At 32.8% G+C, this 23,676-nt stretch overlaps 1 protein-coding gene across 1 annotated transcript in view; it reads right to left on the reverse strand.

The window, feature by feature from the left end:
• Window positions 1-9,977: 9,977 nt before the first annotated feature.
• Window positions 9,978-23,676, reverse strand: part of LOC128173202 (receptor-type tyrosine-protein phosphatase epsilon-like) — a 37,319-nt gene continuing 23,620 nt past the window's right edge. The window contains exons 9-26 of the mRNA XM_052838927.1: window positions 21,294-21,403; window positions 21,072-21,148; window positions 20,488-20,774; window positions 20,294-20,381; window positions 19,964-20,028; window positions 19,836-19,872; window positions 19,630-19,727; window positions 19,308-19,436; window positions 18,909-19,057; window positions 18,381-18,516; window positions 18,072-18,218; window positions 17,858-17,951; window positions 17,389-17,462; window positions 16,761-16,895; window positions 14,677-14,796; window positions 14,415-14,557; window positions 13,690-13,825; window positions 9,978-13,468 (exon numbers count right to left, since the gene is read on the reverse strand). Of these exons, the coding sequence (XP_052694887.1) occupies window positions 13,391-13,468; window positions 13,690-13,825; window positions 14,415-14,557; window positions 14,677-14,796; window positions 16,761-16,895; window positions 17,389-17,462; window positions 17,858-17,951; window positions 18,072-18,218; window positions 18,381-18,516; window positions 18,909-19,057; window positions 19,308-19,436; window positions 19,630-19,727; window positions 19,836-19,872; window positions 19,964-20,028; window positions 20,294-20,381; window positions 20,488-20,774; window positions 21,072-21,148; window positions 21,294-21,403 (2,103 nt within the window). The 3' untranslated portion in view covers window positions 9,978-13,390. The remainder of the gene's footprint in view (window positions 13,469-13,689; window positions 13,826-14,414; window positions 14,558-14,676; window positions 14,797-16,760; window positions 16,896-17,388; window positions 17,463-17,857; window positions 17,952-18,071; window positions 18,219-18,380; window positions 18,517-18,908; window positions 19,058-19,307; window positions 19,437-19,629; window positions 19,728-19,835; window positions 19,873-19,963; window positions 20,029-20,293; window positions 20,382-20,487; window positions 20,775-21,071; window positions 21,149-21,293; window positions 21,404-23,676) is intronic.

Below are 23,676 nucleotides of genomic sequence, written 5' to 3' on the forward strand. Positions count from 1 at the left end.
AATTAACATAGATTGAAGTAACGAATTCAAACTCACAATTTTTGGAAGCATTTTCGAGGAAATCAAGTACAATTACAAATTCAAACCTTCAAGACCTCGTCTTTCAGTACTCTCAGTACTTTAATTTAAAATTGTAGTTGTTATATTAAGATGCAAAGTCAACTGAAAGGCATTTAAAAAAAAATTCCGATCATATGAAATATGAAAGGGTATTAGGGTATACAAACACGTATTGTTTTTTAATCTGTGTGGGGCAGCTTCATTAAAATCACCTAACTGTAACTTCAATTCAATTATAATTCCTTAGTTTGCAGTTTCATTTATTACATGCTCCTACGAAAGTGGAAGAGGGGGGGGGGGGGTCCATGATATTTCCATTTATTATATCAAGTTCAGAAAAGTGTCTGCTGCAAAAAAGTGGGGAGGGGGAATCAGCCCCAACTCCCGATGCTACGTGCCTTTTGGGTATTCGCATGATCCCAACGGACTCCTCCACTAATCGGCGCGCACAAACTATGAATGGGACAATATGGCGCGAAGTCCTGATTTACGTAACGGACAATTGTTTGAATGAGCTCGGCCACTGGCAGAGATTCATGGGGAGAGAGTCAGATGATTTTTTTGACATTTGTTTTGTAACAGCTACATACATGTATATTATACTTTGGGTCGGATGTTTTGGAGGAGATATATCGAATAAACAAACACACTTGATTAGTAATTGTTAAATGTAGTAATTTACATTTAGTAAGACACGCGCGTTATGATCCATTTTCAAAATAAATGAAATCGCCAAACTGAACGAAAATTGTGTCAAACACCGCTTTGGCGATTTAGTTCCTCCAGTAAACATTCCAGCTGCATAAATATATATATTTGTTAACTTTTAATCAAAACTGAAGACTCTCTGTTAATAATGATAACGCAACACCAATTATTACTTACATTGTACCGTAAAAGACAATATGTTACAACTTGTAGCAATGACCCCCTACATGTAGCTCCCCCTTTTCCACCGTTCAAATATTATAGAATGCTGATCTATTTTTAAATCAGGGTTACACATTTGCGCTGCATGGTGAACATCCCTTTTACTTAAATACTCTTGCTCGCTGTTGTTATTACATTCCATATACAAATTTTCATCAACTGTGAATACATCTGCCAGTAATCTTTTTAGTGAAATATCATGATATCGCTTGCTCCCATTGTCTGCACTGTTTCGGAGAATGCAACTTTCAAACTTAAGATACATGTATGCCTGACGTCATGACATCAGGCAATAAATCAGTATGACTGCATTGTATTTAAAGTATGTACAACCTCTGCGAAGAAAATGAACGGAAACTGTTGGTGGACCGACCGACCGACAGACAGCAAACAGACAGCCAGCAGCAAAGCAATATGCCCTCACTTCCAGGGCATCGTATGAACCAAATATAAAATGATAATCTCTAAATTAAAAAAAACCACATTATTCTAAAATCATGGTTATGCCCCTTTTAATGTTCCCGATCACCTAAATTGTTTTTTCCATTTTATATTTTTATAGTAAGAAGTACTAGTAAATTAAATCATTTAGATACTTACCCCAGACAGCATTATCCGTCCTGTACTGTATAAAGATGTGGTGTATACTTAGTACTTCTCCCAGATCTACCCGCCATTCTGCTGTATTTCGAGTGTTATGAGATATCGTACACTGTCCTCCACCAGCAGACAGGTCTGTATACCGTCCATCCACAGCAAGATCCGACCCCCACACATCGTCGTCATCGTTGTAAGGATGCTTCTGCCAAGCTGATTTGTTAAATGCAAGATTTTCTGAAAAACAATTTTTATATGGTAACACTGCTATGAAAAAAATCGTGGTATATATCAATATTTTAAGAAAAAGACCCAATTATTGTTTTACACTGTCGTAGTCCTTGTCGATCAAAATGTAAAAGTGGTAGAATTTCAACTAAAATATGTTTTACTTCGTATTTTGTTTTCAAATTGCTTGATTTAAATTTCTACTCCTCTCTGTTTATTTCCGTCAATGATATTTATTTTTTAGAGCATCGAAGAACCCTCCGTATCACTGATTTATTACAACATAAACCCTCTTTTCAAATTCTAAGCAAATAAATCACTTCATTATAAAGAAAGGAGTTACATTAACAAACATTACAGTATTTAAACATAAAAATAAGCATAAGAGGGTTATTTTTTTATCGCGCTGATCTTCTCAAAGAACATATTGCTTTTGAAAATCATAACTAACGTATCATTTTTTTCTCATCATGTTTGTTTATTAGCACATGTAGTTGAAGCCAGTTGAATATGTTATACATTGATCTCCATTATTCATAAATATCACTGGGGGACTGACTGACTGACTGACGGGTCAAAAACATAATAACCCCCCCCCCACACACACACACACACACATACACACACACACACACAACCTGTTGTGTTTTGAAATTTATTAAATTTACAGTTATGATAAATTTCTGTACAGAATAATTACTGTTAAAGTCCAATATTGTAATTGTTTTGTTGGCATCAACTTAAGTTTCTGTGACATTTGGTGAGTGTGAACTCTGCTTCTTTTTTGCAGCTTAAACATTCTAGCTTTTAGAATTATCAAATAAGTTTATTATACCTCTGATTAGTTCTAGACTATCACGTTTCAGGGCAATCAAACTTCATATTTCCCTGTTATCGGCATTTTTTTCCCTAATATCAAACCCCTTCGGAAGCCACCCGAATTTTCATTCTATATTTATGAAAAATTTCGAGAATCAGCATTTAAAGGTCACGGTTTTGGTCAAAAATAATTTTTTCGATTTTAATGTTTATAATGCTTCAAAAAGGTATTTTTAAAAGGCAACCAAAATTTGAGTGTCATTTGTTGAGTTATAAGCGAGTTACAGAGCTTACAATTCCTCGCTATGTAAACAAAGCTTTTGTTTACATTTTGAATGTTGAAGTGAAAATTCCAGTTTTAGACCTAAAATGAATGTGTTAATCGTTAGGAACTGTTTATTAATGCTTAAAAAGAATGAGAATATAGACAAATCATCTTGAAAAAGATTTTTTACTGGTATATTGAACCTATGTAAACAGGGCACGAGCCTTGTTTACATGACGAAGAATTGTGAGCCTTGTATCTTGCTTAAAACTCATCGGCGGGCGCCCAAATTTCATTTGATCATTTGAAATGCATTCATAAAACATTGTAAATAATAAAGACAGAAAAATAAATTTCGACCAAAATCGTGACCATGCCCCTTTAATAAAAACAAATTACATGTATTACAATTTTTTGTTAGAGCCCCGCTCTGCCGGCACCCTATAGTGGTCAGTCTCTCTGTTCGAGATGGCTTGCCCGGAGAATATTTTCTTTTCCCTTGGCCAAATCTGGCTCAAACTTCCCAAGCAGGGTGCCTTCGGGTTAAGGTGTGGCGTGACCTCGAACTATGTTTCTAGGTCTACGGTTAAGGTCGTAGCAGAATTATATATAAACTCCAATCTACTTCATACTGTACAAACAGAGTGATTATGGTCAAAGGGTGTGCAGTGATCTTAGATGAAGCTTGTAGGTCAAGGTCATATCAGATCACGCTAGAATATTTTTTTCAGAGCATATATACTTTCTACTGAGCCCTATTTGGCTCCAAAGGTCATGAGTTCAAGGCCCGGCCAGGGCGGAGGTTGAGCTCTTATATAGTGAATATCCATGAGCTATATGTATATCTATATCCTTCACTATGGGCAAGTATATGTCAATTTGAAAGTTTTTGCAATGTTTGTGCTTATTATATAGAGGTATGTCCAATGCACGATGGACGATATCGAAAAAGAAATATGTATTGGACATGAATGATTATACAATGTATATAGCTGTGCAATGTGTATCGCTCTAATTTTCTCGAATTGTCGTTTAGCTGTATTCCACCTGTATTTCAAACGACCGTGCAGTGAGCGGACAACTCGAAAGCAAGATTTTTGTCTTTCCTAGATGGCCGAGTGGTTAGAGCGTTGGCTGTTCACTGCTAGTAGAGTGGGTTCCATAAGTCGTGTTACAAATAATGTACAGTATACAGTGAATATAAACTTTCTACTAATTTAAAATGACTTTTCGTTCAATCCACCGTGGTAAGCCTATTTGGAAATATGGAATGCATGGATATATCTTCTTGAAATGCCGCTAAAAGAAATACACTAACTTCTTACATAATTAAAATAGCTTTCAATCGGATAATAGACACTGTTAGAATTTTTCCCAAAGTCGGAAAAGGGTACTAGTATATAGTTGCTCCCTGAGCTGGCAAACCACTCGATGAAAGAATCCCCTCCCATTGTTATGCTGGCACTTAGCACTGGGGATGGGGGGGGGGGGGGGGGCAGGGGAACAAGGGGGCCTGAAGATAGAATGTTTTATCGGTTTAACGATAGAATTCGTCCCATATACTCGCTTGGTAGCAAATAAAAAAAAATATATAGCGCTGTATCTCGCCCAAATCTTCATATCATTGGTCTCAAATACCTACATTTGTATATTGTTGCTCTTTAATAATCCCATTTTACCACATTAACTGTTTTTGCAACGAAATCAATGCCACTTTCAACATCACTTTTGAATATTCGCTGTTTATTTTGTATTTATCCCCATCCCATATTTATCCCCATCGCACCCCTTTTAAAAAACGATGCTACCTGTCTGTTCTGTATTGACATAAAGTATTGATATAAAGTCCCATTTTAGAACTAGATTTAGTGTTGAAATTTGTATAGTCAATTAATATATACATACAAACGTATACATTAGTACACTTATACCTTATATGTAACCCGTGCTCTCTCTCTCTCTCTCTCTCTCTCTCTCTCTCTCTCTCTTCGAATCCGTGAATAGTTCCATCTAACAAAAATAGGCCCCGTTTCAACCCAGAAAGTAAACAAGACAGAGAATTTAGCTGATGAGATGACCACCTTCCATAATGAATAGTCATACACAGTCAGGTTTACAAAACGAAAATACACTAGTTAAAATTTTCTCGCAGATTTCACCAAAATTGTTCGTTTTTTAAGTGCAGAGGTGTGTTAAGAACTGATTGTAACATATGGTCCAAATAAGTGGTTGCAGAGAAAATATCTAGGTTTAAGGAAGTAAAATAGAAGATAATTCTATACTGTAATGATATACATACTATATTTAATAACCTAATAAAGAAACAGAGCATGGTCAAAAAATATTTTATACTTTAATTGCATAAAAATATAAATTAAAAAGATTTTTTAAAACCCCCAGAAAAGAATGCTAAGCAAACGGTCACTATGGCCAGGGATTGATTAATAGATAATTGTAGCAGGTACTTGCATATTATGAAGACAATGCAACATAGGTTAGCAAACGATAACAAAACTCATCAAATTAAACAGAAAAATAATTGAAAAATGTCTTACCATATGCTAAAACAGTAGAGATGGATGATAATGCTACGAAGACACAGCAGACCAGCACGGACCGACCAGTCATGGCGTTCTTGTGTCGGGTCGACCAAGATACACTGTCTACCAGGAAGTGAATAAAGCTATTCAAAGTCACGGCCGATCGGGGTGCTTTAATGCGGCCCCGTGGTGGTTTTTTTAACAATTGGCTACGAGAGAGACTGAATGCTTGAATGCACTTGTCTTTTGTGTGTGTGTGTGTGTGTGTGTAGTGGGTTTTTTCTTTTGTCAAACCGTACGATAACATATCTCTAAATCATTGCAAACATATGCATGAAATATATAAAGCTATTACATGTATAGTATGTAAGACACGTTTGGGTGAAACATAACAGCAGATGTTTGGACACGGTTTATTCGTTCGTTCTCATTTCAATGGCTTTAATGTATTTATTGACAACTAATCGCAGGAAACGTAGCCTCATAGAACAAAAAAAAAAGGGGGGGGGGTTGTTGAGGTGGTCATGCTTCAAGTGTAGGCACATAATATAGAGGAAGGGGGATTGGGGTAGTGTAATGACTACCTGTCCATTCTTAATCGGTTACTTGTATCGTGCACGCTTATTTTTATATTTATATATTTCAAACACAACTTGTAACCCACCTTTTGTAAATTAAGGGTATATACCATAGTTTTAAAAATACGGTGTAAGATAACGATTTTTGTGTTGAATATCTTCCTCCTCGCTACGCGGTCTCAGTGAAAACTGTGTGATTTGCGGATCTTTCTTTGTGTGTAATGAATTGTTATTTAATATGTAAAAGAGGAAATGACTCCCTAAAAATGTAATCAGACATTCATTATTGGATGGTGTGCCTTTTTTTTAATATACCAGATTACTTTTCCAACAGTTTACTTTCTTCATACCTTTACATGTATCATGTATGTATATACTGATGATGATACAGCGTATATTACTGATATCACTTTCTAAGGTGAAATTGGAGATGCACGATCGGATTTCAGCTTCAAAACATTTTAAATATATATATTTTCATCACCACAGATTTTAAAATGTCAAAATAAATCAGCATTTTTGTCTAGATAGATAATTAGATTCTAACTTTAGAAACTCGATTACATGTATATTTTTTTATATAGTAAAAAAATTTAATGCTCTGCATAATTTCTTTTCAACAGTTTTGGTTTATCATATATTGTTAAAATTCAGACAAAAGGCCTTACACACTATAGTAGACACTTATTTTTTGTGACGCTAAATGTGCTATAATTGCATGTATTTTGTATTAAAAATAAAACCAGTTTGAAATAAGCAGCAGGATTGAACAAGTTAACCTGAGGAGATGTGATGTACAACAAAAAGTAACCTCAACTGGAGAAGATTACTTAGACACAGAAAAACGAAGACAAGAACTGGGATGAATGTAAAGGTTTGCTCCAATGGTAGGCGTCAGTGTGGATTGTAAAATTTAAAAGTATTTTTTTAGAAAGCTACTGCTCAGGTTAATTTCTTCTGGATCCAAAACAAAACTTAGTGGTGAGATTAAAACTCACATGCTTGATTCATTAATTATGATTATGCATATCTTTGCAAAAGAGAAATCCCCGTTTCCGTTTCCGACGCCTATGCATAACTATATGTATTGATAAAAAGAAAACCCACAGTGGCGTCGGAAGTAAATTGATAGGGGGGGGGGGGGGGCTAAACTAATCATCAGAAAAAAAATAATTCCCCAAATCATGAAATTCCTAATCGGAGGGGGGGGGGGGGGATGTGGGGGGGGGGGTTATAACTTTTACTCCAATCTTACCTGCCAAATTTTTTTTTCCGAATCATGAAATTCCTAATCCGTCGGTGGGAGGTTAGTATACCTATGTTTTTAATATCACTATTACTATTTCAATATTTTAAAGGTAGATTTAAGGACAATTATGTTTGCTGCGAGAAAAAAAAAGGGGGGGGGGGGGGGCTGAACCCTTTCTGATACTATGTTCCTAATGGTTAGGTCTAACTTTGCAAAAAAAAGGGGGGGGGGCTCCCTGGTTCTGACGCCTATGACTCATATCCATGAATGTTGAATAAAATGACATTTGAGTGTTTTTGATGGTGCATTTGTCATGCATGGCCATTTATGTTTTCTTCGGTTATTTTCCAAAAATGTTAGCCAACCAGTGCAGATGTGAAAAGCCCAGGTGCACATTCCACATTGGTATTTTAAGACTTCTTGAGAAAGCTCGATCCAAATGACAGTATACCAACTGCAATGTCAATATGGCGATGTTTAAAGCAGCTGGTGGCTTCAAGGGAAAAAAATAAGTAACAGTGCGCGGAAGACGGCCATTTGTTTGTTTTTAATTTGTTCATAAAGGTGTTGTTTACAGATAGAATTTTAGCACTGCTTCAAATCCTTATGTTAATCACATTTTTAGGTCATTTGCTGTTTAACAAAATAAAAATATATTTGGCGAGGCCGTTGTTGCGTTTTGAATTTACAAATTGATATATTCATTGTAAATTAATATAAAGGGTTGAATTTACTATTCAGCAGCTTTTATTGTGATATAATTGCATGTTCAATAATTGGTTTTCTGTAGATGCGATCTCCCCTCTATAATCAACAATAAACCTGCTTAATCAGTGCCCGATTAGTTATTTTCAAAAATGAGATCGCCCAGTAATAAGTCTGAGAATGAGATTGCTCAGTAATAATTCTCATGAAAACGGACACTGAATTACCTTTACCAATAGTACATTACTGACCATTACATACAAGTCTTCTTTACACTGCATAGTGAAACCAGCGCATTTAATGGTGTCTGATTTATCAGGGAAAAGTTACACTCAGTCTGGAACATACATTTAAACAATATGGTGATTCATTCGGGATATGAAGGTAGCGAAATTGCAGAAAAAAGCATTTTATTGTTTATGTCAACATCTTTCTTTTAACTAATTAAATAATTGAGCGTAAAAAGTAAGTGAAATTCAATAAATTACTGTTAACGTACATAAGTACGTTAGCTAAAATAAACAGCCAAATCGTCTCCTGTGACACTTTGAGTCTGACATCATCATGATTTTTTTTCGAGCAGTCCGTGATTTTTCTTAGGTTTTATGTCTCAACCAATCGATAAACAGGGCGTGTCAATTTCAGTCCTGTCACTTTCTTGTCAGTTTCAGCCGCTGTAGATTTCGAACAATCGATAAACGGGGTGTGTAGATTTCAATCTGGCTGTTTCAACAGAGCTATGAATTAACTACAAGTTTCCGTAAGACATAGAGGGAATGATACTTGGTAGATGTAAATAAAAACAGATAAATCAGCGCTCAAAATAAATGCGCTGAAATTGTGTGATAGCATATGGTATGGAGATTAACAAAAAAAACCAACAAAGAAAAAAAACAAGCAAACAAAAAAATACCCCCCCCCCCAAAAAAAAAAACAAAAAAAAAACCAAACAAACAAAACACAATAAAAAACTGTGCTGGCTAATCATGCCAGTGTCAATTAAGACACAGTTGTATAAAATTCCATGCATAAAGGTCATTTTCAAAAGATATGTATACAATTTCGTACAATTTTAAATAGAGTGTCATACCCGCGAGGTACATTTTGTAAGATATCTACTTTTGAAAAACATTATGACGAGAAAATAAAATCTTATCATTTATTTATTATTAAATTTAGTGTATCCTACATGGATTTAATTCAAACAGATAGTTTTCCTGTAAGTTTCTTCAGAGTAAATTAGAATCCCTGTGGGAATTGAGGAATGAGTTGAGGGATCTGAGTTGAGGAACGAGTTGAGGGATTTGAAAATTTTGGTGACGGTGGAGCCTGATGAGTATTTTTTTTTTCTTTTTTCCTTTTTTTTTTTTTTTTTTTTTACAATTCAGCCCCCTTTAATCCGGTAGGGAATTACAAAATTATACTGGACTTTTGTTAAAAATTATCAAAATTTATAAAAAAAAAAAAAAAAAAAAAAATTCTAAATGAATTACATTTAGAGGGCTGGATAGTTGTAGCAATTTTGAAGCGTATCAACCTCCTTCAGATGAAAGAGTTCTGTATTAAGATATAGGGAAATACTCAACAAAAACACAAGGATATCTTAGTTTATGGCTAAAAATATCATATGTAGTTATTTGAAGCAGATCAGATGAGTACTTGTAAATTGTCGATCACCAAGTCTCCTTACATCCGATGGGAAATTCAACGTACCGTGTACGATTTTTTTTTTTCCTTTTTTAATTTTCTTCTTAAGGAAATAGTCAAAGGGTTAAGTGAGATTGATGGTATAATAGGTTACGATCTAGGACGAGATTTGCCAATTTCATTATCCCACACAAGTACATAATGAGTGATACCTTTTCTTGCTAAATTTTACATTAGAAAACGATGTCTGACATCTCTCTGTGATGCCATATAAATTTTTCTATCGTTATACCCTTCTGCATGCTACATACATGTAAAGTACAAGTCAAGAAGAGAAGAGCATATGGCAATTTATTCAATGAAAATAGGATAGATTTTAATAAAACAAACAAATCAAACAATTCAATTCTTTACAGCAGACGATGTTTAATTACGTTTTACAGCGGTATTGTAATACAGAGTGTAAAGCAGACAATTCTCTCAGTGCTGGTTCACACTGGTCAAAGCGATCTGACACCGGTGATAATGCGAGAAACATCAATAATATCAAAGTACGGAGGTACTGATGAGAGTTGATTTTATGGACAATATTTGGTTTAAATAAACTATGTGTAATTTCAAATGGCTAGTAGTTTCTTAGCTGTATTAGAATGATGCACTTTTTTTTCTAATACCGGGGTTGCTTAGCAGTTTTTCCCCCATAGTAGCTTTTCCCCCCGGAAAACCTACTATATAGTAGCCTTTCCCCCCGGGGGAAAAAAGCTACCATATAGTAGCTTTTCCCCCATATCAGGGTTTCTCCCTCACGTTTTTTGTTCAGATTTTATAAAAAATATTTATGGAAATCCAGTAAGGATTAATATCAATGTCTCTACACTCCCAGGCTGCATACATGTATATCTGCATTCATCTGTACAGGTTAAGTTTCGTTTTGCCGATTATTATTTTTATAGACGATGCTGAAAGTTAAACATATGTGTAATGGAATTACACATAGAACTTAATTTAGGTAATTTATTGTAAAAAAGTTTTACAAGTTATACACTCTGTGTTCTGAAATTGTAATAAACGAGAATGTTTTAAGAATTTCTTGATAAATTTATCAGACTGTTTGTCTGTTTGTGAAAATTTCATCCAGGCTAAACCTCTGTTTTAGAGAAATTTTGTTTCCGAAGTTTCAGAGCCCGATTTTTAAAATCCTATTATAATAATTATAGTGCATATTCTTTAGGGTCCAATGTCTCATAGACCAGAGATGACCATATCACTATATTTTTATAGTGGCGTTGGTTTACCACTTGAAGATGACTCTGAAAATTACATAATCAATTCATAAGATGACTAATTATATAATAAATATTTAGATAAATAAATCAATGAACTTTTATTCATTAAAGGAGAAACCGAAAATCAAAAATAAATAACCAACCTAAGCGCATATACGACTTTTTTACTTGTTAGTTGATTAGAAGAACAAGCTTATATTTAAAAAAAGTCAGCTCATCACAATATATGTGTTGGTTGTTTTTTTGGGTTTTTTTAATCACCCTTGTTTAATTGTTCGAAGAAATAATATGGTACACAAGTAAATCTTTATTGCAAAAATATGAAACAAATAGTATACATTTTTTAGGTAATTGAATCGTATATCTTGATTTATTTAGCATCGTTTTCAAAATTGTATATTTATAAATCACGTTGCAAACTCAAAAGTGAAAAAAATTAGCAAATAAAGAGTGACAATATAAACATAAAGTTAGTTCAGGCTCCATTTCACATTTTCCAAAGTAACCAGCAAAGATACCGACATTGTTCTGGTTGTGAAGACATTTCATTGTTTTTTAAATGTTTACATCATAATATCTAGTGTTTCGTAGAAATGTGTTTAAAAATATGAATATGCGTAACTTTAAAACGAAATGGTAAACATAAAATTTACATATGCTTTTAATACATAATTAAAATACCCCTTACTCATGATTTAGAACCCCATCAATCAAAGTACAACTAAAACATTTCAGTTTCTCATCATATCATTGCATCCTGTCTCCCGTTTGATATTTAGAAGAAGAAATATATAATAGTTTTTAAGATCGTCAATTCTAACGGTATTAATTTAAAATTGATAGCTTTTTGGACGAAGGGAGTAATACTTTTCCACTTTTTATTCCATTCCTCTACAAAATTAAGTCAAGATTGGTCAGTTAGTTCCCTGGGAGAAGCTTATACATTGATGGTAATACATTGGAAAATAAAATTTCCAAACCGGCGTATTTTCACTCAAATGTGCTCTCACGTGTTCATAACGTCGAAGTCAAAACTGTAGATAAGCATCGATTAGATGAAAAAGATTCGAGGTATTCCGAAATCCGTGTAAACGGTGTTCCAAAAGGGGGTGAGAACAGGTGAAATAAACGATGATGACACATGCATGTTATGAAGGCGCATGCCTTAGTTCATATTTGGGGTTGAAAAACCATGTATATTACTCTGTGTATTAATACCATAATTATCCTTTTCGTGAGAAATTAATATCATACCAGTTATTGCAAATTATTGTCATGAATGGTCCGCAAAAAACATGACCGGAAAGTAAAAATGGGGGAAAATCCACTATATAATAGGTTTTCCGTGGGGGTAATCTGGCTATAAAAAGGGGGAAAGCCCACTATGTAGTCAGCTTTCCGGGGGGGAAAAACTGCTATATAGCCATTTTTCCGGGGGGAAGAACTGCTATATAGCCATTTTTCCGGGGGGAAAGATGGCTAGGGGGAAAAGGCACTATATCACACCGGTTTGAATTTTTGTGTTTTTCCGACAAGAATTATGATAAAAACACGATAGGGATCATTTTGTGTAATACATGTATTTATAGATAGAATTAGTTCATCAAACTCTGTATCAGTAATCGAAATATTTAAGGAATCGAGCAATATTGAACTCCTGTCTCGTTCAACCAGCCAGAGTTCATTATTGTCTCGTTCAACCAGACGCTCGGATGTCTCTGTACATCTCCGACAAGCAGACAGTCTTTCGGAGATTTAGATATATATAAGTAAATATCATTGAAAAACAATTCTTCTGACTACATTACATCACATTTATCGCTTGTCTTCATGAGAGAGTTGATTAAGATCAACCCCCCAAAAATTGGTTATAGACTCTTTTAGCGATAGTCTATCATATAATATATCTTTCAGTATCTACAAAATTGCACCATCTTAATCATATGGGTGCAAAAATGATTTCATTAACTGGCACAAAGCTATAAGTGCAAATACAATTATATGTTTTAACAGTTCATAGAATGATGTGAAGATATATAACAGAGAATCAATTGAAATGAAGCTTAAAATAAAAAAAATATTCAAAATGTAATTAATATTCTAATCAATGATATCAAAAATAAAATCTTAGAAATTAACAGCCAGAAATCATTCAACAATAAACATGTTTATGTAACGGCAATACAGGTACGTGGAGAGGATGGTACATGCATACATAGGAGGAAAAAGGGTGCTTGTACAGACTATGACAAGAACATAGGAAAACAGGGTGTATGTACAGGAAATAAACGTGCGCCCATTAGATAAATAAAACTCTTTTTTTTTGCAGAAAGAATTTCTGACAATACATAGACACGTGTTTCCTTTGGCAGTAAACAGAATTAAAACAATTATACATCGAATATCTTCTACTTGATTTCTCACATTGTTCTTCTTTTTAAATACGAATTACAGAATTCTCACAGAACCGATATCAACATGTCGTTCTATTGATTGCTGTAAACATTCTCTGATGTTGTTTCAATGTAATCCTGTAACGTTGAATACACCAAGGAATACTCCTCCTGTCAATGAAATTATACAACTAACGTTAGAGTATGTTAGGACTGAACAAACATTTTTATTCTGGTATATGATATTTTTCATTGTTATTACGTTGATAAATTACTTAAAACAACATTACATAATGTTTTAATTGTTTAATTAGTCTGCTAGTGTTAAAATTTATGTATGATATTGCTCCAATGAAAATACATAGTACATATAAAGATTCCAAACATTATACCTGTGTGGAACAGAACTCTGGTCTGCTTGTCTGTAGTTGTCTGACTGTTGTAAACACGTCAATGTTGTCATCCATAGTGATTTGTTGTATGGAGTTAAACACAGCACAGAAGACACCGCACAATGATGCACCGTCCCTGTCAAAACGGCACAACTTATTGTAAACAGATAGCAACGTTTGTAAAATGAAAATGATAATATATATAAATTCCACATATGAAAAGCTACCATTTGAACGATACAATGCTCTTTTTCAATGGTGTCATAAGGATATAAAGGAAGCGTACATTACAGAATAAATGCTTAACCCACTCACATTTAAAAAAAATGCCTAAGTTCATACACAGTAAAATTGTTTTCAAATTTTTTTGACTGTTTTTGCTTTCACAGTCAAAAAATTATCGGTAAAAATAAAAAAAAACATTCAAAAGTCAAACTTTGGTGTTAATGTAAAATCTTAAGAAACTTCTGTTTTAAAGGCGATCGCTATGTTTAACTTTAATCAGCGTATTTGTGTTCAAAATTTTTCTTTTTATCTATTCATATTTATACTCACGTTTTAGATACTGATAAGTCAAGGTTTAATGAAACTGCTATGTTTTACTGTATTCTGCGTATCTATCTATCTATCTATCTATCTATCTATCTATCTATCTATCTATCTATCTATCTATCTATCTATCTATCTATCTATCTATCAACCAATAATTACAAGTTATCACGTACTTGCTGACAATAGTGATGGGGTTTTCTGTTGAAAGGTTGCGAGTATATGATACTATGCTTCGGAGAAACGATGTGTCTGGAGGAGTTCCGGTTGATTTTAGTTGTCCCTTGGGTTCTACAATAACTACGGAATGCGGTGCCTCCTGAAAAAGGTTTCAAATACTTGGATGTGAGTTGTTGATGGATTCAAATAAGTAAGGAAAGTATCATCTGTCAAATGGAGAATAGACATGTGCGGTGTTTAATTAGCTGTTACCATTACCTCCCCGCGTATGATGCTGACTGTAGTGACCTTGACCTCGGTGTCACTCTCAGACTCGTGTTCTACAACAAATGGTGACACGTTCTTGGAGGACGCTAGTCGTGGCATCCATGACTTTGACTGAAATAAAAAGATGATTATTTACATCATTTACATCTAATTGATGCCAAGAATAAACAGGTCAAAAAGTTCACTGGTAAATAACTTTGCTAGTAGCGTGGTCAAATCCTGTGAAGCACGAATCGTATTTTTGATGTTTATAATATTGCAGACGTCAAACCATAAGCTCGAGCGGTGATCCTTGACTTCAAAAATTAGCATTTTGACAGTTGTTTTGATACTGTATGAAAAGGTTTCAATTTTATTTCAAAATATTTTTTTATATTTACAATTTCCAGTGTCTATGCCTGTGATAACACTACGTATCGATTTTGTACTATATAACTCATAAAGCCAAATTGAGGCGACAGCGGGGTTTGCTTATTCATATTTAATCGTACGATGGTTTAAAATTATATAAATATAAGTAATAGGGAATCATTCTTTGAATATTATGAGGTGATAATTTCGGTCGGGGCGTGATTAAATCTATCATAAAGCCCTTCGGGCTTTATTGAATTTGATCAAGCACCGACCAAAATTATCAGCTCATAATACTAATTGACTGATTCCTTATTCCTTATTAATTTACCCGCATAGCTTAACCACAATTCAAAACAAAATTGAAGGACATGTGCATTTTTTGGCACCACGGTTCATTAAACACCACTTTTCTGCATTCAAAATGCAACTTTAACAGATATATCGCTTTTTCAAGGAATGAACAATGGAACAAAATACCCACTCATTTTAATCAAAATAGATTTAGAATATTTAAGTTCCGAATATTATCACCTTACCAATATTGTGATCTTTATACACTAATAAATTGCTGTTTTCATGATTTAGAGATTCAACATACATTAAAATTATCTTAAAGTATCAAACTTTTATTCAAATTATAAGAGACTTGTCAGAAAAAATGCAGGATTATGTGTATGCTGCAGAAATAAATTCAGAAAATAAAATCAAAATATTATAATTATCATTTGGCCGTCTTGGCATGAAAATTGTATTCTGCATCAATTGATACCAAACTAAAAGCTTTAAAATATGCTGTTTGCAGCCAAAACGATATTTCCTGTTTCTATTAAGAATACAACAACAAAAAATATGAAATAACTGAAAGTCAATATCGGTTTCTTCTTTGTAAACTCATACTTCAAAATGATTCTTGACCGATACATCAAATAATGCACTGGTGTATCGAGACACCTTAAAGATGAGTATAAAGGTTGCTTAAAGATTGGCTACCTTTGAGCTACAGTTTTAGCCACTTTTAAGCAGTATAAATACCTCAAAGTTGGCAAAAGATCGTCTTACTTTACCTTTAAACAAGATTGACATTAGATAAACATTTAAAGCCTGAAGAAATTTGTATGATGAATACAAGCTGTTTTTGTGAATCGCGCAAATTATTTGCCTTTTTTAAAATCAATTCCTGTATCAATTACATCTGATTTTCATATAAAATATTGAAAAAAATACCTGACTGAAAATGTGGCGTAAAGATTTAAAGGTTTCAAAAGCAAGGACTATTATCTTGAGATATAATGATATAACATCTGTAAAAGGCAGCGAATGACTACTAAATGCATGTTGGCCAAGTTATTCAGTTTTACATAAAAGAATTTATAATAATTAAATTCTTAGCTATTCCTTTCACCTATTTATTGTGGTTTTTTTAATAGACTGGTTTTTTAGTTTCGTTATTCGTCAGAAAAAATGTCAGTTAAAAGGTGACACATAAGCAAATTGAATGATTTTGTGTTTTTATATTGAACAAGGCATTGAAGATATACAAGTTGGGAATGGATCTAAACGTGGTTAGTTTTTGTATATATTATTTATTGAGTCAAATTCATGCTTTGTAGACATTCATTAGAATAAATATTCTTTGATTAATGAATTAAAATTCAGGAACTCATCTGATGATAATTCACTAATGTACTGAGCAATACAAAAGGACGAGACAATAAACCCACCGAGTCTATTTCATGTAATGGATTCATACAGATAACTGTATCAGATTCATGATCATTGAGCAGGCGTAGGAAGTCCACAGCGTCCTCTGGTGTCGGATATTGCGTCACTATAAACGCTCTATCTTTCTGGTAAGACTAAAAAGAAAATCAAGTTTGTAATTTAGCGAAGACGATTTGTTAAAGCTTTGTCTAATCTATTTGCATTCTCCTCCGGGTATTTCATATTATATTTTATTTAAAAGCCGATTATTACGTTAATTACAATAGAGTTTGAATTGTTAAAAAGTAACCTGCAACTGAATTTATAGTGTCAATTAAGTATATGAATGTGAAAGGGAACTAACAAACAGTTTGAACTAACATTTTATATAATTTACACTTTAACATTAATGAAATGAAATCTTAATAAGAAAAAAAAAACTATACTTTTTTGTTATAATTCTGATATAATAAACCTTAGGTTGACTTTATAGTTTTCTTGGAAAAATAAAGATCAGAGACTATGTACACACTTGTATCAATTTTTACCCGCTATTTAATGCGGGTAAGTATTTCTGATTTACTCATTAATGTACCCGCTTGGTCCAACAACGAAGTGATTTCATTGATAGATTTAAAATGTACTCACTGAAACATGTATTGCATTGATGAAATTGCCTCGTTTTGCAACAGCCGATGTTAGATACAGCATGTATTTGTCCACTTAAAGAAGAAATTTAAATGCAAGTTATGTTTTGTCATACAAACATAAACATTAAAAGAGGTTTTTATTAAATAATTACCGTTCCATCGGAATTAATTCTAAACTTACTAAAAATGTATTATACAGTTTTTCTTTAAAATTTTAATATAATTTTCTTCCAATACATAATCGATGTCTTATGTACAACATTTTGAAATACTTTTTCAAGGCAAATCATTTAGGTCAGGGTAGTTCAGTTTATTAGATAAAGCGACTGAGGTTTATTTACACCAAAGAAGTTGGCGTTTCCATGTATGCTTTTATTTATGAATTTGCCACAACTATGACAAAAATTGACAAACTGTAGAAATGAATTCCTTTTCTTATTTTTTTTAAAAAAGTAACTTGTACTGACAAGGTAAAACGGTATTTTCTCTTTTTTTCCCTAAATGCTGAATCGAGTTCTTGTAATCAGCTTTTGTGTATTCTGGTCGAGTTTTCATTAATCTCTACAAATAAATCAAACACAACAAACAGCTCTGAAATGTTTATCAATTTACGCGTTAACATACATACACAACAAAGAGAAGATTACAAACAATTTTTATCTACCATATTTTATCTTTTACCTCAAACTCCTTTCTGATGCCTGTTTGATTAGCTGGGCGATCTCCTGTAATACTTTGCGCTTTCTTTGTAAAGTCAGGAAGACTTTGTGGTTCAGAAGAAGCCTTGAATTCCTCGTTCAACGCCAGATATATCGTCATGTATTGTTCCTATAAAATGTCAATTTGAAAAAATATTGTAATTTTTGAAAAATATTCAAACAGCTCTGAAGGATGTTAATTTTTTTAATTTTAATTTCTGATAATGGTGGTTTTGAAAACAGCATTCATTTCGATAACTTTATCTACTGATTGAAACTTTTGTTGACTTACATACGTTTGGACCATGTTCATTCTGTTTGCTCTCATTATCTTTACGTACTCAGCTACATTGATTTTACCAGACGCTTTACCCGCCTTGTATAGAGCATCAAGCGCAATGTAGGTTCCTGTGCGACCTATCCCTGCGCTACAATTGCATGTCATTCTTATTGGAGGAAACATCATCGTACTCAATATAATTTGGAAAATTAATTTTTGGTATTATAACTGTATATACATAGTTAATTTGAATCTACTTACTTCGTAATGTCTATTTTTCTATTATCCGGTGGAAGAAAATTTTTATCGTTCTTGTACATAACTCAAATTCTTAACTGGTATTCAAATCTTTCTCTACTATTAATTTACTATTATAAGTTGGAAACAAATTAAAATTGTTTTTGAATGTCAATCAAATGCTAAACTGATTTGAACAATGCTTATAGTGTTGTATGTTCACTCTAAACGGGAAAGGAGTAACATAATTTGCATTTTTTTGCGTACAGCAAGCGGCATCGATGCATTTATAAAAGCTTTTACCTGCAGTGTACAACAATTGGTGATTTAATCTTGTTGCTTCTGGTTCTCATTACGTGACAATGAAAAACAACCAGACGGAGAGGGTCCGGGGTACCATGGTCAGGCCACGTGGTGTAATGGTATTGCATTACAACAATTGACTTTTTTTGCTGTTGATTGGAAAGTAAACCATAAATTCAGATCGTGAGAGATTTTAGTCTTTTGTTAAAAGAATCTTTGTTTCATAACATGTTGCTAAGTTTTGAAGAAAAAAAATGCTTAAATCTTATTGAGGGAAAGTTTAAAAAAGGAAATTAAAATTAATTTTATAGTAACTAATCACGAATAAAACAGCGTTGTTCAAGATAAAGTAAAATCATTGAATATTTGTTTTATCATCATATACTGATATAATATTACCTCTTTATGGGAAACGGAAAGTTTTCTGATGACGTAAAAAGCGTACTGTTTTTCCTCCACGTTCTTGATGACGATATTTCCGTGCTGTCTTGATTTCATATTTTCTGGCCAGTATTGGGTGCATTTCATCTGATTGTAAGACGTACACTTATGTTTCATCAAAAAAACTTGTCCTCAATATATTTTAGATTTAAAAAGAGAAGAAATGATAAATTTATTCAGATTTGACGTCAAAAAGACATTCAAAGTCTTTATGGAAACACTTCAATAAAACACTTCAATAAATCTTAATTTTCTTTCTGTGTTCTATACATTAACTTACTTTCACTCCCTCTTTCAAGTTGGTCAACATCACAATTTGTGTAACCTTCTCCTGCCAGATCATTGTCCAGAAGTCGTTAAGTGTGTTCTGTTTCGGACCTAAAAAGCCAAAATGTCAAATGCATTTATTGTTTAGTTGACATGAGCTCAAAGGCGAAAACCAGTACTCAGGGACGTAGATAAATCTTTAGAATACAATAGCAATACCTTGTGAAGCAATATACACTTTTTCTTCATCCAATCCCTTTAAAAATATGATGATAAAAACATAAGTTCAGGAAAGATTTTAACAAAGTATGATTTTAGTAATGAATGATGCAAGTGCATTTACTCACGCTGATGTAGTTTGCATTGGTATAATCAGCATCGGTTCCTTTCAGAATGACCCGAGAGTGGTCATCTGTAATAAAAGTATAGACATACCATAAGGATTTCTACAATAATAGTATTTTGATAGATTAAATAATAATATTTTCGCAACTATTTTGGTTTTTCTATCTTTATCTATCGAAATAAAAAATATTGTACATTATCATCAAGGCATTAACGTATTTTCAGCGGTGCCTAGATAACAGAACCCCATTATATGTACATGTTTAGAAAAATACAATTTGTTTATTTTTTTATGATTTTTCAAAAAGTTATACGCATTAGTAAAAACCTACAAGGAAAAGTAGTTTTAAATCTGTTTTTCGCTAGATTTTCCTGACGTTTTCCAACTTCACAGGGATGTTGTTCTCCATATGGTAACATCTGATGAGTAAACATATTGTCAACAAAATTTTATTATTATCAATAAAAAGAGATCTTGTCAGTCAGAAATGTTATCATGTAATTATATCATTTTTCAAATACTTGCAGAATATTCTCTTTTGAATCCATCCTCTTCATTTTCTTTCCTTTCCATAATAGCATTTTCAAGCTCATTAATCGTAACATCAGGTATGGTTTCTTCATTTAAATATAAGTCCCCATAGGGATTCTCAATGCCTTCTTCGTCCTCGTCGTCATCTTTGACGTCATATTTTTTTGCAGCAGATAAGTCTGATGCCGTTTTATTGCCATCTGACTTTGTAGCAGATTTTTTCATGGATTCCATATTTGCATATGTATTAGCACATCCGAGATTCTCATCTCTGTTGTTCACTAAAATAATTTTAGTATAGAGTGAAAATTATAACAAATTGTTTTTCAAATGTATCAAAAATGTTTGGACCAGGCAATCTGCTGACCATGGTGCACTCAAAGAATCTAATCAATTGTAAAGATTTTAAAGGTAAGGTCTTTATGTTGTTCATATAGCTTATTATCATCATCTGATGTCAAACCTGTATTATTTAATTGCTATCGATAAACGGTATTTTTCCTTTTGCCGCGTCGTTGTACATGTCTTTTGTTTGGAATATTTATCAACATGCTTCCAATTAACAAAATTAGACTTACAATTGGCATTTTCTTCCGTTCCTGGGATTTGTCTATGGGTTTGTGATTTCTCATTCTTAGTGTTCAATCTTCTCCGTCTGAAAATAACATAAAAAAGTACAATTCTTTCGAAAATGTTCTGAAATGTTATACAATAAGTTTTAAAGAAAATAAAAATTAAATACGTATCGATTTAATATGGATACAGCGCTATAGCTTCTGATGATTAACTTGTTTTATTACCTTATAACCACAATGACAATGACAACGACAACAATAACGAGAATTAGTACGACGACAACAGCAGCAGCAGATGAGGAGTTGTCGCCTTCTGGATTTTTTGCTGCACCAATCTGTATAAACAAACAACATTAGGAGATAATATTGTAATGAAATTTTTCTAATAAAAGAAATCTGTAATAATTATTCATTTTATCGTAGTTTTTGTTATTCGTTCGGATTACCAAAGCTGTCGTTTATTGAAAGAAAAAGGTGAAAAGTGAAAAAGAAAGTAAAATTGAAATACAAGTTTACAAGTCCTTCTATGAATACTACATGCCAAAGGATGACTGCACGTACGGACAAACGATATTTGCGTGAAAATAAACTTTTAAAAGAAGACTTTTTTCTTTCAATCGCAGAAATGGTCAACACCCAAACACTTACTTCACGTAATTACGGTACATTGTAAATAAAAGTATGTTTTTACCAAGTACGAATTTGTTTTCAAAGGGAATCATGAATCTCCTTACGATTATGAGGACGCCCACTTTTATATAGACCTCATATTCTGTCTATTGTTCTCCGATTAACAGTAGTTGTATATTTGCATTATCTAAGTTGTGTTTAAGGGAGATTAAAAGACAAACATGCTCTCATGGTTAAAATGAGAAAAAAACCTTATTCATCTTACTTTCGTTTCCTTTGCTGTAACCAAGGGTTGATACATGCTGAATATTATAATTAATCACGTGATTTCTCACTTCAGATAACTTTGTGAATACAAAATTCTATCACTTGACATGTAAGGTAGCATGCAATGTGCTAACTAGGACAATATCATCGAAAACGTTGTCAAGCATTGATTTAAAGTATTCTATACTTACATAGGCGAGGTCTTATTATTAAAACCTTAGTTAACAGTATACTTATACCTTATAGAATAGAAAGGACTACAGTTGTAGCTACGCACTTTGAGGAAATTATTCAAACTGCGTAAAATTTTGGTCCAAATTAAAGCACTTCGAAATAATTTTTGAAAGTGTAGACCAACATTTTTTTTATATCATGACTCTTAACGCACTTTGAAAAAATAAATTCTTAAATTTTTTGTAAACATTTAGATGTATATATAATATTTAAAATAATAATTGTAATTTCGTTTTCAATGAACCGAAACGGCGATCCATTCCTTCAGCAAGGATTCTCATGCGCTGATACATGCTGGATGAGCTTCCTACATAGAACATAATGTAAAAAAATATATGTCCGTGTAATGAAAGTTTAAATAAAGTCAAAAGTACTTCTGTCGCTACAAAACCGCTTTATACATTGTAATTATAAGGGTGCCTTAAATATCCATGTTACAATGAACGCAGTAAAGTAGAAACACATTATAAGCAAAAACTATTACTTTTAATAATTACTATTACTTACACCTAACATAACGTAGTAAAAATCTAAATTCATGGTCACAGAATGTTAGGCCGTTTTCTACTGTCATAAAATCACATCTGTATATGCTTGTGGAATTGGGGGAACAATAAATATAGATGTAAATGCTACTAAATGCCTCAATTATTGTTTAGAAAACTTCTTTTTGATAAGATGTATTGTGAACAATTACATCTTTAATATTTGAAATATTTAAGTCATGTTCTTAAAAAAACTTCTAACCAGGCAGTTTTTGTGAACTTGGTCGTTTTCCTACATGTATGTTTGTCGATATCATAAAGTGAAATCTAAAATATTTGCATAGAATTGAAGCTCTCCCTGAACATTCTTTATCAAAAAATGCAATGTATGAAAACAAATTTTTATATCCGAATAACAAAAGCAGCTGGAGTAGCAGTATTCATTTTATCCTAGATAAACTACATTTACAACACCTTATATATATGATAGAAATATTCCTTCAATAGCTTCAAGAAAATTTTGTGAAATATATAAAAACACTTGCAGAAATGCACTTGCAGACAATGCAGAAACACAAATTGGTAAACTCAGAACATATGCTATTTTTAAAACAAGATTTTGTGTAGAAATATATTTTTCTGTTATCCGCAATCCTCATGTTTTAAATTGTTCCACCAACTTTAGAATCAGCTCTCATTCATTAGCCATTGAAACTGGTCGCTATAATAATACTCCTGTTAACGAATGAACGTGTACTTTTTTGTAAATCTGAGGTAGAAGATGAAATTCATTTTATATTTAATTGTACATCAAACTATACATTAAGGCAACATTTGTGATAATGTTATTGAAATTATTGCAAACTACACTTAAAGTTGTTTTCAACTGAGAAAAGCATTAAGCTATGTTCAACTGAGACTGTAATAGACTCTTCTTTTATCTAACTTAAAAATAAACTATCATTTTGAAACCCTCTCTCTCCTTTTATATG

Source organism: Crassostrea angulata, chromosome 2 (assembly GCF_025612915.1).
Source record: "Crassostrea angulata isolate pt1a10 chromosome 2, ASM2561291v2, whole genome shotgun sequence".
NCBI lineage: Eukaryota > Metazoa > Mollusca > Bivalvia > Ostreida > Ostreidae > Magallana > Magallana angulata.